At 44.6% G+C, this 18,881-nt stretch overlaps 2 protein-coding genes across 2 annotated transcripts; both read left to right on the top strand.

Annotated features, from left to right (window-relative positions):
* Positions 1-702: 702 nt before the first annotated feature.
* Positions 703-2,877, top strand: LOC308165708 (GTPase IMAP family member 8-like; the record flags this gene model as incomplete). Its single annotated transcript, XM_080539857.1, has 3 exons — positions 703-1,426; positions 1,836-2,428; positions 2,758-2,877. The coding sequence occupies 3 exons, from the start codon at positions 703-705 to the stop codon at positions 2,875-2,877; spliced, it is 1,437 nt and encodes a 478-aa protein (XP_080395983.1).
* A 6,106-nt stretch (positions 2,878-8,983) lies between these two features.
* On the top strand, positions 8,984-17,216 carry LOC308165707 (GTPase IMAP family member 8-like; the record flags this gene model as incomplete). The annotated part of the gene is made up of 5 exons (XM_080539856.1): positions 8,984-9,005; positions 11,137-11,841; positions 13,848-14,552; positions 14,987-15,635; positions 17,192-17,216. The coding sequence occupies 5 exons, from the start codon at positions 8,984-8,986 to the stop codon at positions 17,214-17,216; spliced, it is 2,106 nt and encodes a 701-aa protein (XP_080395982.1).
* Positions 17,217-18,881: the final 1,665 nt, after the last annotated feature.

The raw sequence follows: 18,881 nt of genomic DNA, 5'->3' as shown, positions 1-18,881 counted from the left end.
AGCCAATCAGAATCCAGTATCCAAACATACTGTTCTAGAAGGGCTTTTTTTTTCTTCAAGACATTCCAAGACATTCCAATTGAGATCTGGCTCAAATGATTGGGCTCTTATAGAACCCATTTCCCTCTATGGAGGTCTGGGTCCACCTGCCAACCAAGACTTCACCAAATGGGACAAACACTAAACTGAGACTCTGCATGCAGAGTTCTGCAGATCCAACAGAAAACACCAAAGAACGCAGAGCAGAGCAGAATTAGGACGCTACCCACTAATAATAAGTTATAACAATTCAAAAGAGAGCGATTACATTTTATAATCACCTAAAAGAAAGTGACACGACACATAAATATAAATATCTAAATGCCTAAATGTCTACATGTCTAAATGTGTAAATGTCTAAATGTCTAAATGTCTACATGTCTAAATGTCTAAATATCTACATGTCTCATACTGTATTGGCCCTTTGCGTTCCCCCAGACCGTACTAGGAGTGTTGTGTTTACAACAAGTCATAACTTGGCACCGTGAAGAGATGTGTAAATAACCCACCCCACACTCCCCCACGGTGCCCTGAATGTGGATTGAGCAACTGGCCACATCCTCCAGTGTGTTCCAGCCTTACCTGCCTGGTTGCCTTGGAGACGTTAATGATTTTCTACTGCACACCTGATCTTGGTCACGTGATCTTGAAGTTCCAACAACAATGGCCACAGGCGCCTCCCTCCTCCGTCTCTCAGAGCTGAGGATCGTGCTGCTGGGGTGGAAGAAAGCAAGCAAGAGACCAGCAGGAAACACCATCCTGGGCAGAGAGGAGTTTGACCTGGGGACAGCGACTACTCAGTGTGTGAAGAGACAGGGAGAAGTAGCAGGGAGGCAGGTCACTGTGGTCGACACTCCAGGCTGGTGGGTGAATCTCCCTGCTGGGGAGACTCCTGAGCTGGTGAAACAGGAGATTGTACGAAGCGTCTCTCTGTGTCCCCCAGGACCTCACACTCTCCTCCTGGTCATAGATGTCAAGGCTGGGTCATTCTCTGAGAAAGAGAGAAGTTCAATAGAGGAACACCTGAGACTTCTCAGTGAGGGAGTGTGGAGTCACACTATAGTGCTGTTCACCTGTGGGGACTGTCTGGGCGACACAACCATTGAGCAGCACATTGAGAGTGAAGGGAAGGCCCTCCAGTGGCTTGTTGAGAAATGTGGGAACAGGTATCATGTCCTCAACAATGAGAACAGGGGTGACGGCACTCAGGTCACAGAGCTGCTGGAGAAGATAGAGGAGATGGTGGCAGTGAACAGAGGAGGCCATTATGAGATAGACAGAGCGATGGAGGAGAAGAGAGAAGAGCGAAGAAGCGAAGAGGAAGAGAGAGGGAAACAGAGACTGAAGAAGGTGCAGGAACAGAGAGAGAGCCTCAGGTCACTAATGGGTGAGTTTATTTCAGTCTCTGTATCAGTTCTCAAGATAATTCAACTGTGGCATGGAGAATACAGACTGCAGTGATGCTGGTCGTAACACAGGTCAGTTTATCAGCCTTACAAGATGATCCATGAGCAGGTGGACATGGGTATTCAGTCAGACACACAGACACCATTTAGATAGGGTAACACACACACACACACACACACACACACACACATACACACACACATATCACACACACACATACACACACACACACACACACACACACACACACACATACACACATATCACACACACACACACACACACACACATACACACATATCACACACACACACACACACACCTTTCTTATGAGCTGGAGAGAATAAAATGACTAGTTATTTCTGTCTCTCTCTCTCTCTCTCTGCCAGGTGACTCCCTCCATCTCTCAGAGCTGAGGATCGTGCTGCTGGGGTACAGAAGAGCAGGGAAGAGTTCATCAGGAAACACCATCCTGGGCAGAGAGGAGTTTGACCTGGGGACAGCTGCTCAGTGTGTGAAGAGACAGGGAGAAGTAGCAGGGAGGCAGGTCACTGTGGTCGACACTCCAGGCTGGAGGTGGAATCAGCCTGTAGAGTTTACCTCTGAGCTGGTTAAACAGGAGATTGTAAGCAGTGTGTCTCTGTGTCCTCCAGGACCTCACACTCTCCTCCTGGTCATACGGGTGGATCGCTCATTCACTCAAGAAGACAGAAGATCAGTAAAAGGACACCTGGAGCTTCTCGGTGAGAGAGTGTGGAGTCACACTATGGTGCTGTTCACCTGTGGGGACAGTCTGGGAGACACAACCATTGAGCAGCACATTGAGAGTGAAGGGAAGGCCCTCCAGTGGCTTGTTGAGAAATGTGGGAACAGGTATCATGTCTTCAACAACAGAGATAGGGGTGATGGCACTCAGGTCACAGAGCTGCTGGAGAAGATAGCGGAGATGGTGGCAGTGAACAGTGGAGATGTGTTTATTCCTGTAAGAGAACGACAAATGGATGAGAGACTTACGGCATCTACGTCTTCAAAGGCACCTAGCATAGCTGCAAGCAATCCAGTACATCCTCCAAGCAGTGAGTATGGTTCTTACCTCCCTGAGTAAAGATGCTACTGTCGTGGTTATCAAGCGTAAAACATCATTAAAATATTATTGTTTGAATATCCTCCTGCATCTGTCAGTCATCTAGACGTGTTAATGACTTGGTATAAAGACTACAAACAGTCCAGCCCTGCAGATACAAAGTGGTTTCCAACACGATGCTAGTTTCCTCACAATCTGTTGTTGTTGTTGTTGTTGTTGTTGTACAGTGGGAGGAGAGAGCAGTCCAACAGCAGGGGAATCTGTATCTGGGCAGGTATCTGAGACTGGATCAGTGGATGAGTCACCGTCCAAGAGAAGAAAGACAGATGTCCTCTCAGGGGCTCTAGGTGCTGGCACGCTGGAGGAGAAGGTAGAGGAGATGTTGGCAGGAAACCATGGAGATCAGATGACACGTTTACAGCCAGGGGCTGGTAGCACTGGTGGTAGCACTTCTCCAAGCAGCAGTGAGTACGGTTCTCTGACTCACATATACAATATAGTCTTACAGGTTCTCTGACTCACATATACGATATAGTCTTACAGGTTCTCTGACTCACATATACGATATAGTCTTACAGGTTCTCTGACTCACATATACAATATAGTCTTACAGGTTCTCTGACTCACATATACAATATAGTCTTACAGGTTCTCTGACTCACATATACGATGTAGTCTCAGTTGAGCTTCCATCACATACATACATACATGATATACTGTCGTGCTTCCATGGTGCCAGAACAGCTTCTCCAGAAGCTGACCTGTTGTTGTTGTTGTTGTTGTTGTTGTTGTTGTTGTGTTACAGTGAGTGGGGAGACGGAGTATGGATCTGGAAACAAAAGGAGGTTAGATGTCCTCACAGAGGCTCCAGAGGTTCTCCAACAGTAGACCCTGCTGAGAGGTGTGGATGGGGCTGACTCCCTCCTGCTGAGAGGTGTGGATGGGGCTGACTCCCTCCTGCTGAGAGGTGTGGATGGGGCTGACTCCCTCCTGCTGAGAGGTGTGGGTGGGGCTGACTCCCTCCTGCTGAGAGGTGTGGGTGGGGCTGACTCCCTCCTGCTGAGAGGTGTGGATGGGGCTGACTCCCTCCTGCTGAGAGGTGTGGATGGGGCTGACTCCCTCCTGCTGAGAGGTGTGGATGGGGCTGACTCCCTCCTGCTGAGAGGTGTGGATGGGGCTGACTCCCCCCTGCTGAGAGGTGTGGGTGGGGCTGACTCCCCCCTGCTGAGAGGTGTGGATGGGGCTGACTCCCTCCTTCTGAGAGGTGTGGGTGGGGCTGACTCCCTCCTGCTGAGAGGTGTGGATGGGGCTGACTCCCTCCTGCTGAGAGGTGTGGATGGGGCTGACTCCCTCCTGCTGAGAGCTGTGGATGGGGCTGACTCCCTCCTTCACTCCGCTCCTCCACCTTTGCTGGCCAACTGGCCCCACCACCTCTACACCAACACAGCAGTCATGCTGCCCGGTCACGTCTCTTCACTACCCTGGCTCCCTGCTGGTGGAATGAGCTTCCCACGGCTGTCAGAACTGCAGAGTCACTACCCATCTTCCGTCGGAGACTGAAGACCTCCATCTCTTCAGGTTACACCTTAACTGCTCCTCCTGAGAGATCTACTACCCCTTGAACTGTCCCTCCTGACACATCTACTACCCCCCTGTACTGTCCCTCCTGAGACATCTACTACCCCCCAGCACTGTGTCTCCTGAGACATCTACTACCCCCCAGCACTGTGTCTCCTGAGACATCTACTACCCCCCTATACTGTCCCTCCAGTGTCTATTATAAAAACATTTTATAATCTTCTTCTAGCACGACGACTGCCAATGGCCCCTGGCCTGAGCTAGATTACTCTTCCTGCTATGACTGGTGGATTGATGATTCACTTGCTTAGTCAAATGTATAGATTGTAAGTCGCTTGGGAATAAGGCGTCTGCTAAATGCCGAAAATATGCACACAAAAAAAAGCCTAAAATGTAAATGTATTCAGTTTCAGTTTGTCTCACCTGACCTAACCCTGACCCTGAAGAGGAAGAGGAAGAGAGGGTTTCCCTCTCAGGGTTTTTAGGTCAACAGTCTCGAGGCTGTTTCTACAGTTCATGTTGTTCACCACTTTGTGACACAAACCAAGTTGATTGATTGACTCAAGCTTGGCCTGGTTGCCATGGTTGCAGTCTACTGAAGGATCTTGATTCATTTCCTAATTTCATTAAATGTTTATCATCTATGTTTATGTTTATATCTATGTTTATGTTTATGTTTATGTTTATATCTATGTTTATCATCTATGTTTATGTTTATCATCTATGTTTATGTTTATATTTATGTTTATGTTTATCATCTATGTTTATGTTTATATCTATGTTTATCATCTATGTTTATGTTTATCATCTATGTTTATGTTTATATCTATGTTTATGTTTATATAGTGTTATTGGATCTAGCTGGATGATCAGTATCATAACAGTAATCAATAATAATAGTAGTAACAGTAGTATACAGTAGTAAACAATAGTAATAATCAATAGCCGTTGGATCATCTTAATATAATACTTTGAGTGTCTGAATAGTCTGTTGCCTCTGTTCGAGTATTAAAACAGAAAGTGAACTGTCACTTTAATACTTATTTTCTAACGCTGAGAAAGAGACATGAGTTTGGTTCTGATTCAACATGTCGCTTAAAATATTATTGATTAAAAAGCTCTTTGAAAATATGCTCTGAATTGTTCTCTTTATTATTATTTTTGTATTGTTTTAAAAAGTTGTTAAACCCGTCGTCCTGATAGGCCTATTGACTTCCCCTCCAGCCAATCAGAGGACAAGCAGGAGCATCTACCATGGAGGCTGTGTTACCATGGAGATATGTTACCATGGAGATGTGTTACTGTGTAACAGTGAGATGTGTTACTGTGCTGAGTGGCTCACCAACATTGTCAGACCCTGCTTTCATGTACTATGAGTGACCTCTACTGGTGCAAGGTGGTACTGCACCTGTATTACCATAGCGCTGTTTCCAGTCCTTTCAGGCCCCGATCCACAAACGGTCTCAGTTCGCTGATCTGGGATCAGGTCCCTGCTCTAGAGAGTCTTTCTCCTTCTGATCTTGAAGGGCAAACTGATCCCAGATCAGCCCTCTGTGTGACTGCAGACCCTGGTCTACATGGGCCACCATGATCCCAGATCAGCCCTCTGTGTGACTACAGACCCTGGTCTACATGGGCCACCAGCCCTCTGTGTGACTACAGACCCTGGTCTACATGAAGGGCAAACTGATCCCAGATCAGCACTCTGTGTGACTACAGACCCTGGTGTACATGATCCCAGATCAGCCCTCTGTGTGACTACAGACCCTGGTCTACATGCCCTCTGTGACTACAGACCCTGGTCTACATGGGCCACCATGTTGGTCCTGTTAGATGTTCTATAGTCTGCAGGTTACTGGTTAAGGTTAAGGTGTTAGATGTTCTAAAGGTTACTGGTTAAGGTTAAGGTGTTAGATGTTCTACAGGTTACTGGTTAAGGTTAAGGTGTTAGATGTTCTATAGTCTACATGTTACTGGTTAAGGTTAAGGTGTTAGATGTTCTATAGTCTACAGGTTACTGGTTAAGGTTAAGGTGTTAGATGTTCTAAAGGTTACTGGTTAAGGTTAAGGTGTTAGATGTTCTACAGGTTACAGGTTAAGGTTAAGGTGTTAGATGTTCTATAGTCTACAGGTTACTGGTTAAGGTTAAGGTGTTAGATGTTCTATAGTCTACATGTTACTGGTTAAGGTTAAGGTGTTAGATGTTCTATAGTCTAAAGGTTACTGGTTAAGGTTAAGGTGTTAGATGTTCTATAGTCTAAAGGTTACTGGTTAAGGTTAAGGTGTTAGATGTTCTATAGTCTACAGATCATACACAGACCTACATAGACCAGTTAGATCATACACATACCTACACAGACCTGTTAGATCATACACAGACCTACACAGACCTGTTAGATCATACACAGACCTACACAGACCTGTTAGATCATACACAGACCTACACAGACCTGTTAGATCATACACAGACCTACACAGACCTGTTAGATCATACACAGACCTACACAGACCTACACAGACCTACACAGACCAGTTAGATCATACACAGACCTACACAGACCTGTTAGATCATACACAGACCTACACAGACCAGTTAGATCATACACAGACCTACACAGACCTGTTAGATCATACACAGACCTACACAGACCTGTTAGATCATACACAGACCTACACAGACCTACACAGACCTACACAGACCTGTTAGATCATACACAGACCTACACAGACCAGTTAGATCATACACAGACCTACACAGACCTGTTAGATCATACACAGACCTACACAGACCAGTTAGATCACACACAGACCTACACAGACCTACACAGACCTACACAGACCTACACAGACCTGTTAGATCACACACAGACCTACACAGACCAGTTAGATCATACACAGACCTACACAGACCTGTTAGATCATACACAGACCTACACAGACCAGTTAGATCATACACAGACCTACACAGACCTGTTAGATCATACACAGACCTACACAGACCTGTTAGATCATACACAGACCTACACAGACCTACACAGACCTACACAGACCTACACAGACCTGTTAGATCATACACAGACCTACACAGACCTACACAGACCTACACAGACCAGTTAGAGTTAGGGTTAGAGTTAGGGTTAGGGTTAGAATCCTTGCGATCGTTCTGGCTCATAGGGCCTAACCCTAACCCTAACGGATTACTAAACCGAGGGAACGGATTACTAAACTGAAGGAACGGATTACTAAACCGAGGGAACGGATTCACACCTCAAATAATTTTTTTCTACCATGTGACCCCAGGGGGGCTCCGTAGTGAAGAGTCACCAGAAGTTAAATAAACTCTGAGAGCGCAGGAGCGCCCACATGACTGCCTCTTGTCCAATCAAATGACTTGGTCTCTTTATGACGTTGAACCCAGTGTAGCTACGGCTAATTTACGAGCGCTGCCTTGCTGTGTCACGTGACCAGTCTGCCCGCTCCTGCTCACAAGGCGGGAACACAGGGGGCGTTACCATGGTTACATGATTGACCCTGTTGTCCGAAGGGTGCTTTTCCACACAAAAACAACAACAAATAAATAAAGTTGAACATTTATAATTTTGGACATTCTGTTCTCACATTTACATAAATGTACATTTAAACCAACATGGCAACATATCTTTGGCCTCCCTCATAATGTAGGATGTTGGTGTTGACTAGTCAGACAGACCGTGACATTGTGACTGCGTTCGTAAACTCGCTCTGGAAATCTGATCAGCACTCATGGAATGCCTCTTGTCCAATCAAATTGGTCCCTTTATGATGTTGAACCCAGTGTGCGCTCCGGCGCTCTGAGAGTGAATTTACGAACGCACCAGTAGTAGGCTAACATAGATCTCGAGCCAAGAAGATTATTTCGCATAAAGTGTCAAATAAACAGGTTAGCTTGTCTTTCTTGCAGACTGGGCCACATTTAGCCTAGCTGCTATCAGGGCCAAAGAACAAAGGCACATTTTATCACACAATATAAACTGGGTAACAGTCATTAGTTTGCGTGGGCCTGTCTGTCTGTAGAATCATTCTTCACAATCACAACTGTTAATGTGTAACTCAGAGCTGCCTAAGGCTACGGGGTCGACTGGGCCTCACTCCAGGGGTTTACTGCGCCACACCTGGGTAGTTTTACTGGAGCTACAAAGTCCAGATAACGATAAAGCATCACATCACTCCTTCTTTATTTGATCCGTTCCCTCCGTTCGTCCTGCAGCTGAGAGAGAAGGTATGAACAGTTTGAACATATCTTTCTGTTGCTTGTCTTGCTCAATTGTTGTCCCTTTTGCTGTTGTTGGTGTTGGTGATAGGGTTAGGGTTGTTGTTGTTGTTGTTGTTGTTGTTGTTGTTGTTGGTGATAGGGTTAGAGTTGTTGTTGTTGTTGGTGATAGGGTTAGAGTTGTTGTTGTTGTTGGTGATAGGGTTAGAGTTGTTGTTGTTGGTGATAGGGTTAGGGTTGTTGTTGTTGTTGTTGAGGCCTGTGCCTCACCTGAGAGAGATGCATTCTGACTAGAGGATATGTCTTCATTCATACTTCTTTGCTTTTGATTTAAACAACCAGTCTTGACCTACGATTTACAGCCGGTCTAAATGTCTCATAACCTGTCTCTTTGTTTTCCCCCAGACCGTGTTTGGAGTCTTGTGTTCGCTCGCCCTAACTCGCCTTAACTCAGTGACGTGAAGGCCAAAGTCAACTGGAGCAACGTTATCAGTCATTACCTGGCCTCATCCCCCCGCCCAACCCTACCTGTCCAGAACTCCAGCCCAACCCTACCTGTCCAACCCTACCTGCCAGCAGCCTTATCAGCGTTCTACTGCACACCAGTGGATCTCCAGGTTACAACAATGGCCACAGGGGGCCGTCCAGGTAAACTGTTAATGTCAAAACTGAACCACTTTGTTACCAATCATAAACCTGGACACAAGCTTATGTAGGTTTTTGTGTAACCATAATTTAATAATGCTAAATACGTTAAGTTTTTAATGACCATTTTCAGAAATGCCAACAGTCAGTTTTTAGCCTAATGAAACCCAAACACATGTGAGACAGCTTCATTGAAATAGATATTATTATTACTCAATTGAAATGTCTGTTATGACAGCAGTCAGTCAGAAGATATGCAGTGGTGAACTAGACTGAATGCATGAGGATGCGCTGGCCTGCTGTAGTTAGAAGGTGTGTGGGGGTAGGGGGGGTAGGGGGGCAGGGGTAGGGGGGCACGGGGATGGGGGGGGCAGGGGTAGGGGATTGGGGTAGCCTAGAGGTTAGAGAGGCCGGCTAGCAATCTGGTTCGATCCCCGCCTCAGGAGGGAGCTGCATGTGAGCTGGTGACTGGAGGGTTGCTGGCATCATATCTAAGGTGCCTACCACTGCCGTTGAGCCCTTGAGCAAGGCACTTAACCCCTAACTGCTCCAGAGGCGCTGACTATGGCTGACCCTGTGCCTAAAGCAAAACATACATTCCGTTGGACAAGAAGGTTTAATCTGATCTAGGAGAGGAGACCAGACCAATGATTGCAGTTGAAACGGTTCGGGCGAAGCCACTTTTACCTGCAGTAATCCACAGAGTAGACAGGAACAGACTTAGGAAAAATAACAAACCGAAGTACTTAACTTAAATCACAAGAGCAGAGGAGACTAGATTCTATGAAATGCCAAAAGAGGATCACAAGACAAGCCTCTCAGAAGTGAATCATACAATGACAATCAGGAGGGTTAACTGGTTCTCCAGGATTAAAGGGAACACAGTACAGTGCAGGCGCCTGCTTCAGTGAGCTGAAGTCTCACCATCCTGACAGCATCTGGCTTGTTCAACTGCAGTCTGATGATGATGATGATGATGATGATGAATCAAACCATCACACCACCTCATGGGCCACGTACCACAACAACTTTTGTAGTCAGGAAGTCAGGACACCAGCAAGTCAGACACACACACACATACACACACAGACACACACACTAACAGCAGACCATCATTTTCCACTCAAACACAAACAAAGATCAGAATCAGAATCGCTTTAATTCACCAAAGTACAATGCCAGCAGGCACAAGGACTTTACTTTGGTGTCATTGGTGCTACGGAAATACTAAGATACATAAAACAAGTAGTGTACAAGACAGACACTGGAGACACGCGTGGCATAACGACTTAGCTATGCAATACAACAACCTTAGCCAGACAACGCCACCTTGGGAATCGCACCCAAGGACATAATATACAGGGGGGAAAACACCTCGAGTTACGAGTTATGTACAATATCCCCTATAGGTTCTTTATATATTTCAGCGTCTTTGAGCCCCCGAAAAGCGCTATATAAATACAATGAATTATTATAATTATCATTATTATTATTGTTATTATTATCATTATCATTATCATTATCATTATTATTGTTATTATTGTTGTTGTTATTATTATTATTACTATATTATTATTATTATTATTATTATATGAAGGAAGACAGAGACGTGATTCAAAATCAAAAGGTTAAATGTATTAAAATGTAAAGAAGAAGGTATGTCTGGAAGCATCTGCGGGGAGGAGGGTCAGTGTCTGTTGAGAGACTGAGGAAGCATCTGTGGGAGGAGGGTCAGTGTCTGTTGAGAGACTGAGGAAGCTAGAAGTCAATCACTATCACAGAACGACGTCATGTTGACTACAGACACATTTATGACAGGTCATCAGTTCAAACAGCTAAACGTTCTACTAGTCTGTAGTCTACTAGACACACCAACATTTAAGACCATATATGGCCTCATACACATCCACACAGTTGGTCACAGAACCTTTATTTGGACAAGACATCACAGATGACGGTGGGCTTATTGGATTTGGCCCCAAATTCAGTGGATACAGCCGCCATACCACGACCTGACCAGCAGATGTCAGTATGGAGCTGCTGTATGGTTGCCATGGTTTCATTATGGAGCTGCTGTATGGTTGCCATGGTTTCAGTATGGACTTTATGACTTATCTCTCTCTCTCTCTGCCAGGTGACTCCCTCCATCTCTCAGAGCTGAGGATCGTGCTGCTGGGGTACAGAGGAGCAGGGAAGAGTTCATCAGGAAACACCATCCTGGGCAGAGAGGAGTTTGACCTGAGGAGAACTGCTCAGTGTGTGAAGAGACAGGGAGAAGTAGCAGGGAGGCAGGTCACTGTGGTCGACACTCCAGGCTGGTGGTGGAATGCCTCTGTAGAGCTGACTCCTGAGCTGGTTAAACAGGAGATTGTAAGCAGTGTGTCTCTGTGTCCTCCAGGACCTCACACTCTCCTCCTGGTCATACCAGTGGATGTTTCATTCACTGAGAGAAAGAGAAGTTCAGTAGAGGAACACCTGAGACTTCTCAGTGAGGGAGTGTGGAGTCACACTATAGTGCTGTTCACCTTTGGGGACTGTCTGGGAGACACAACCATTGAGCAGCACATTGAGAGAGAAGGGAAGGCCCTCCAGTGGCTTGTTGAGAAATGTGGGAACAGGTATCATGTCCTCAACAATAAGAACAGAGGTGACGGCACTCAGGTCACAGAGCTGCTGGAGAAGATAGAGGAGATGGTGGCAGGAAACAGAGGAGGCCATTATGAGATAGACAGAGAGACACTGGAGAAGATAGAACAGGAAAGGAGGGCAGTGGAAGAGAGAGCGAAACAGAGACTGAAGAAGGTGCAGGAACAGAGAGAGACCCTCAGATCACTAAAGGGTGAGTTTATTTCTGTCTCTTTTTAAAAACAGATTTGTTAAAGATTTCACTAGAACAACATGTTTTCTCTCCATTTCACTTTGTTTTAAAAGCAAAATCATGATGTAAATATACTTTCAGTGCCTTAGATGATGAGGTGGATAGAGCTTTCAGTTTGAGATGGAGTTGCTAGCTCCTACAGTAGCAACAGTAAACTCACTGACTAGCTAACGGGCTGTCTTGCCTCACAGTTTAGCTAAAATCAACCTGACAAACTCAATAGCTGAACTGTGAATACAGCCAGCCAGCCAGCTATGTCATTTGCTTAACGTCAGACAGAAAATACCTTCTTCATTTGAGTGGAATGCGATATGAAACAGATTCAACCTCAGAGTAGATTCCTCCACATCAGTGTTCAGTGCTCCAACTGTAACCAGCCTTTTCTCTCTCATGATTGGGAGTTGAGACACGAATGTGGCATGAAAAGAAAGCTGAGATTCAACATCTGGTTTTGGCTTCAAGTGACTGAAAATGATGGAGCAAGTCACAAACTATAAAACAGGGAAAAATGCAACAATGGCGGTGGTGTGGTAGCACGGTTACCATGACAACCCTATATGTAGTATACGACTACAGTGATACTGGTTAACACACTTTGGCTTTATAAGTGTTTTTCTGTTCATGACAAAGATAGAAAACCCTGTTATGTGTGAAATGTCAATTAAATGTATATAGATAGATAAGCATGTCCATGTATATAGATAGATAAGCATGTCCGTGTATATAGATAGATAAGCATGTCCATGTGTATAGATAGATAAGCATATCCATGTATATAGATAGATAAGCATGTCCATGTGTATAGATAGATAAGCATATCCATGTATATAGATAGATAAGCATGTCCATGTATATAGATAGATAAGCATGTCCATGTGTATAGATAGATAAGCATGTTCATGTATATAGATAGATAAGCATGTCCATGTATATAGATAGATAAGCATGTCCATGTATATAGATAGATAAGCATGTCCATGTATATAGATAGATAAGCATGTCCATGTATATAGATAGTTAAGCATGTCCATGTATATAGATAGATAAGCATGTCCATGTATATAGATAGATAAGCATGTCCATGTATATAGATAGATAAGCATGTCCATGTATATAGATAGATAAGCATGTCCATGTATATAGATAGATAAGCATGTCCATGTACCGTATTTTCCGGACTATAAGTCACACTTTTCTTCATAGTTTGGCTGGTCCTGCGACTTATATATCAATATATATATAATTTCATACTGACTGACATGAACCAAGGAGTAAACATTACCGTCTACAGCCGACAGAGGGCGCTCTGGGCCGCTCTGGGCTTGTGACAACTATATGCTCCTCCTATACCACTGAGGAAATGAAACATTAGCTTGTTGAAGCTAAGCAAACGGTAGCTTGGTGAACTTGCTTACTGGTAACTTGCTTGTTGGACTCGCTGGCTTGTTATGTTCATTTAGCCTCTTCAGCCTCCCAGGTATGTTCTTTATGCTATTGTGTTGCTGAATAACTGTTAATGTGTTATGTTAACATACCGGACACCTATTCAGCCTGTTGTTCTGTGTGCTATTGTGTAGTTGAATAACTTGCTTTTCCAGATTAAATGTCTGTTCTTGGTCTTTGATTTTGTGAAATACATTTCTAAATAAATGTGACTTATAGTCCGGAAAATACGGTAGATAGATAGATAGATAGTCCATTTCAACAGATTTAACCATCAGTATGTGGTTATGGGTGTTCAGTCAGGTACACAAACACAATTTTAGATAGGAACACACACACACACACACACACACACACACACACACACACACACACACACACACACACACACACCTTTGTTGTGAGCTGGGGAGAATAAAATTACTTATTTCTTGACATTCATTCTCTCTCTCTCTCTCTCTGTCTGTCTCTCTCTCTCTCTCTCTCTCTCTCTCTCTCTCTCTCTCTCTCTCTCTCTCTGCCAGGTGACTCCCTCCATCTCTCAGAGCTGAGGGTCGTGCTGCTGGGGTGCAGGGCTGCAGGGAAGAGTCCATCAGGAAACACCATCCTGGGCAGAGAGGAGTTTGACCTGGGGAGAACTGCTCAGTGTGTGAAGAGACAGGGAGAAGTAGCAGGGACGCAGGTCACTGTGGTCGACACTCCAGGCTGGTTGAGTAATCTCCCTGTAGAGAACACTCCTGAGCTGGTTAAACAGGAGATTGTAAGCAGTGTGTCTCTGTGTCCTCCAGGACCTCACACTCTCCTCCTGGTCATACGGGTGGATGTTTCATTCACTGAGAGAAAGAGAAGTTCAATAGAGGAACACCTGAGACTTCTCAGTGAGGGAGTGTGGAGTCACACTATAGTGCTGTTCACCTGTGGGGACAGTCTGGGAGACCCAACCATTGAGCAGCACATTGAGAGTGAAGGGAAGGCCCTCCAGTGGCTTGTTGAGAAATGTGGGAACAGGTATCATGTCCTCAACAATGAGAACAGGGGTGATGGCACTCAGGTCACAGAGCTGCTGGAGAAGATAGAGGAGATGGTGGCAGGAAACAGAGGAGGCCATTATGAGATAGACAGAGCGATAGTGAGGAAGACAGAAGTGTGGAGAAAACCCAAAGAAGAGAGAGCAAAACAGAGGCAGGAGAAGGTGAAGAAACAGAGAGAGATCCACAGATCATTCATAGGTGAGATTATTATTACTGAACTGTTATGAAGGAAACTTCCATATCAGATCACTGTGATGGTGGCTGGAATACTGAGTTCTCTGTGACATAGAACCACTCCCATTGGTCAGTTTGGCTGCTGACCAATGGGCTTGTGCTAAGATGGTGTATGATTGATGAGATGGCCAATCAGTTCATTTTCTGGTGTCAAAGTTGTACTCTCTGAATAAAGCAAGATCTCTAGCACCAATTTACAGACACGTCCTTGAATACGCTACATCAAATTCTATTCTTAATACAATCAATCAACCATTATGGCTTGTAGCATGTTAGCATGCCCTCCCAAGTCACCAATATCAATGGTGTTCTAAGGATGTTCAATGGAGACACACCCTGTATACAGCATGTCAATGGGAGATGCTCATTATACTGTGTTGTTTCTCTCTCTCTGCCAGGTGACTCCCTCCATCTCTCAGAGCTGAGGATCGTGCTGCTGGGGTACAGAAGAGCAGGGAAGAGTTCATCAGGAAACACCATCCTGGGCAGAGAGGAGTTTGACCTGGGGAGAACTGCTCAGTGTGTGAAGAGACAGGGAGAAGTAGCAGGGAGGCAGGTCACTGTGGTCGACACTCCAGGCTGGTTGACAGATGCCCCTGTAGAGTATACCTCTGAGCTGGTTAAACAGGAGATTGTAAGCAGTGTGTCTCTGTGTCCTCCAGGACCTCACACTCTCCTCCTGGTCATACGAGTGGATGTTTCATTCAAAGAGCAAGAGGCTAATGCTGCAGAGGCACACCTGAGACTTCTCAGTGAGGGAGTGTGGAGTCACACTATAGTGCTGTTCACCAAGGGGGACAGTCTGGGAGACACAACCATTGAGCAGCACATTGAGAGTGAAGGGAAGGCCCTCCAGTGGCTTGTTGAGAAATGTGGGAACAGGTATCATGTCCTCAACAATGAGAACAGGGGTGATGGCACTCAGGTCACAGAGCTGCTGGAGAAGATAGATGAGATGGTGGCAGTGAACAGTGGAGATGTGTTTTATCCTGAGAGTCAGGTGGGGGGTCAACCTTCACTGGCACCAAGAGGAGCTAGGAGCATGGAGTATCCTCCAAGCAGTGAGTATGGTTCTCTGACTCATTATACAGTACATGATATACTGTAGTGATTCCAGTGTGCCAGCAAAGCCTCTGATCTGTTGTTGTTGTTGTTGTTGTTGTGTTACAGTGAGTGGAGGCAGCAGACCAGATGCTGGTTACGGTTCTGAGCTGGTATCTAAGGGTGGATCAGTGACTGAGTCAGCAAGAGGAGCTAGGAGCATGGAGCCTCCTCTAAGCTGTGAGTATGGTTCTCTGACTTGTCTTAACATGCCCTATTATTTAACTGAACTGGGGGCCATTCCACTAAAGGTGGATCAGTATAGTGGCGATTTAAATAAATCAGGCGATCAGGCAATTCGGGATTGGAATTCAAGCCTCAGGTGATTCCTCGAACGAGGATCAGGCTTGTGTCATCAGTGTTCACAGAAGACAGGCTTACAAATCCTCGATATGGGCGCGTTCACGCAGACATAAAGAGCCCCGAAGAGTCGATCTGTCGAAATGAAGATACTCCACTCTGCAGGGGTACTACATTTGCGCAGCATTCCGAATTATTGATTTTTATGAAGACGGAAAAATAAGATGTAAAATAGTGCAATACTGCCGCAATTAACAAGGCGAGGGAAATGGTTTGGCAAGAAATTGCTGACCGATTAAATGCGTAGGTCGTACTAGCCCCAGTTATTGTTATATGTTCATATTTTAATAAATGAATTTTACTACTGTGGTGATATCAGCAGCAGGCTACAAACCGTCATATCGCCACAATGGCCTAGTGGTACCGACCGCTGCTGTGGTATTTGTTCGTCATTTTTAGACGGTGGTTCGAATCCCTCTTCGGACACACTTTTTACTGCATTTCGTTGTCTGAATCTAATCTAAAATCTCATCTAAAAAAGTATGTAGGCTATAAAATTATGGTGCAGGCTAATTTACAAGAACTGACACGATTACAATGGTGTTTAAGCCTTTGCATGAAGGCTTCGGTTAAATGTAAAAAAAATAAAAAATACTTCACTTAAATCAAGTCTCGAACACGCAACCTTTGGAACCCTAGCCGGCTGCCTTTACCACTGCGCCAGCCAGACCGCTGTGATGACAGCAATGCAAGTTGAAACAAAAACTTTTATTTATTGATCTATCTATCACTCTTTCAAAATATCAAGTTATCTATCACACAATCAAACTATCTATCGATCGATCACACTTTCAAAATATCAAATTATCTATCTATCACACAGTCAACCTATCCATCTATCTATCTCGTGTGAAGTGGGAACTAATATTTCCTAAAAGAGGAACTGTTGTTCGGGATGTAGTTTCCCCCTGTGAGCCTTTTTTGACCCACGGATGACTTTAGCCAGTGTTTTAGCCTGGTCGCGACCAGGCTAATTATATCCGACTCAGAAGGAGCTCAACCAAGCAGCGAATTATTTGAGCCACATTGATGGAACCGAACGCAAGCTAACATTATCGAGGCTTAGAACTTTATCGAGGCTTAGAACTTTATCGAGCTTCGTGGAATAGGCCCCTGGTCCTTGCGTCTGTGTCGTTCTCTAGCCTGGGTTTCCCCGTCCTGTACTAGGGGTTGCCACAAAGAATAATGGTTATCAATAGCAGACAGCAACAATAGTAACAGCAACAGTTGTCTATCGTAAACCGCACATCGTACAAACATTTGATCTGAATTTTTAAAGTTGACATCTCCCTTCCATCACGCACACACACACACACACGCACACACACACACACACACACACACACCTGATGTACTGTTGTGCTTCCAGTGTGCCAGCAAAGCTTTCAGAGAATCTGATCTTGTTGTTGTTGTTGTTGTTGTTGTTGATCTTGTTGTTGATCTTGTTGTTGTTGTTGTGTTACAGTGAGTGGAGGCAGCAGACCAGATGCTGGTTATGGATCAGAGCTGGTATCTAAGGGTGGATCAGTGACTGAGTCAGCAAGAGGAGCTAGGAGCATGGAGTATCCTCCACACAGTGAGTATGGTTCTCTGAAGACATCTCCCCTCCATCACATACATACATATATACTACCTGTACTGTAGTGCTTCCATCACATACATACATATATACATATATACTACCTGTACTGTAGTGCTTCCATCACATACATACATACATATATACTACCTGTACTGTAGTGTTCCATCACATACATACATACATACATACATACATACATACATACATACAGTATATACTACCTGTACTGTAGTGCTTCCATCACATACATACATATATACATATATACTACCTGTACTGTAGTGTTCCATCACATACATACATACATATATACTACCTGTACTGTAGTGTTCCATCACATACATACATACATACATACATACATACATACATACATACAGTATATACTACCTGTACTGTAGTGCTTCCATCACATACATACATATATACATATATACTACCTGTACTGTAGTGTTCCATCACATACATACATACATATATACTACCTGTACTGTAGTGTTCCATCACATACATACATACATACATACATACATACATACATACATACATATACTACCTGTACTGTAGTGCTTCCATCACATACATACATATATACATATATACTACCTGTACTGTAGTGCCTCCATCACATATATACATATATACTACCTGTACTGTAGTGCTTCCATCACATATATACATATATACTACCTGTACTGTAGTGCTTCCATCACATACATACATACATACATACATATATTCCTGATGTACTGTAGTGCTTCCATTGTGCCAGCAAAGTTTTCCCAGAATCTGATCTGTTGTTGTTGTTGTTGTTGATCTTGTTGTTGTTGTTGTTGTTGTGTTACAGTGAGTGGAGGCAGCAGACCAGACGCTGGTTATGGATCAGAGCTGGTATCTGAGGGTGGATCAGTGACTGAGTCAGCAAGAGGAGCTAGGAGCATGGAGCCTCCTCTAAGCTGTGAGTATGGTTCTCTGACTCACATATACAGTACATGATATACTGTAGAGATTCCAGGGCCATATTCCACTAACGGTGGCTTAATATAGCGGCGATATTTTTAAATGCGGCGCTCAGGGACCTCGAGATTGGTATTCAAGCCTCAGGTGATTCCTCGAATGAGGATCAGCCTTGTGTCATCAGTGTTCACAGAAGACAGGCTTACAAATCTTCGATATGGGCGCGTGCACGCAGACATAAAAAGCCCTGAAGTGTCGATCTGTCGAAATGAAGATACTCCACTCTGCAGGGG

The sequence above is a fragment of the Nansenia antarctica genome, assembly GCF_963989245.1.
Source record: "Nansenia antarctica genome assembly, chromosome: 9".
In the NCBI taxonomy this organism is placed as follows: Eukaryota; Metazoa; Chordata; class Actinopteri; order Argentiniformes; family Microstomatidae; genus Nansenia; species Nansenia antarctica.
The sequence above is the reverse complement of the archived record's forward strand: the minus strand, read 5'-3'. Positions and strand labels throughout refer to the sequence as shown.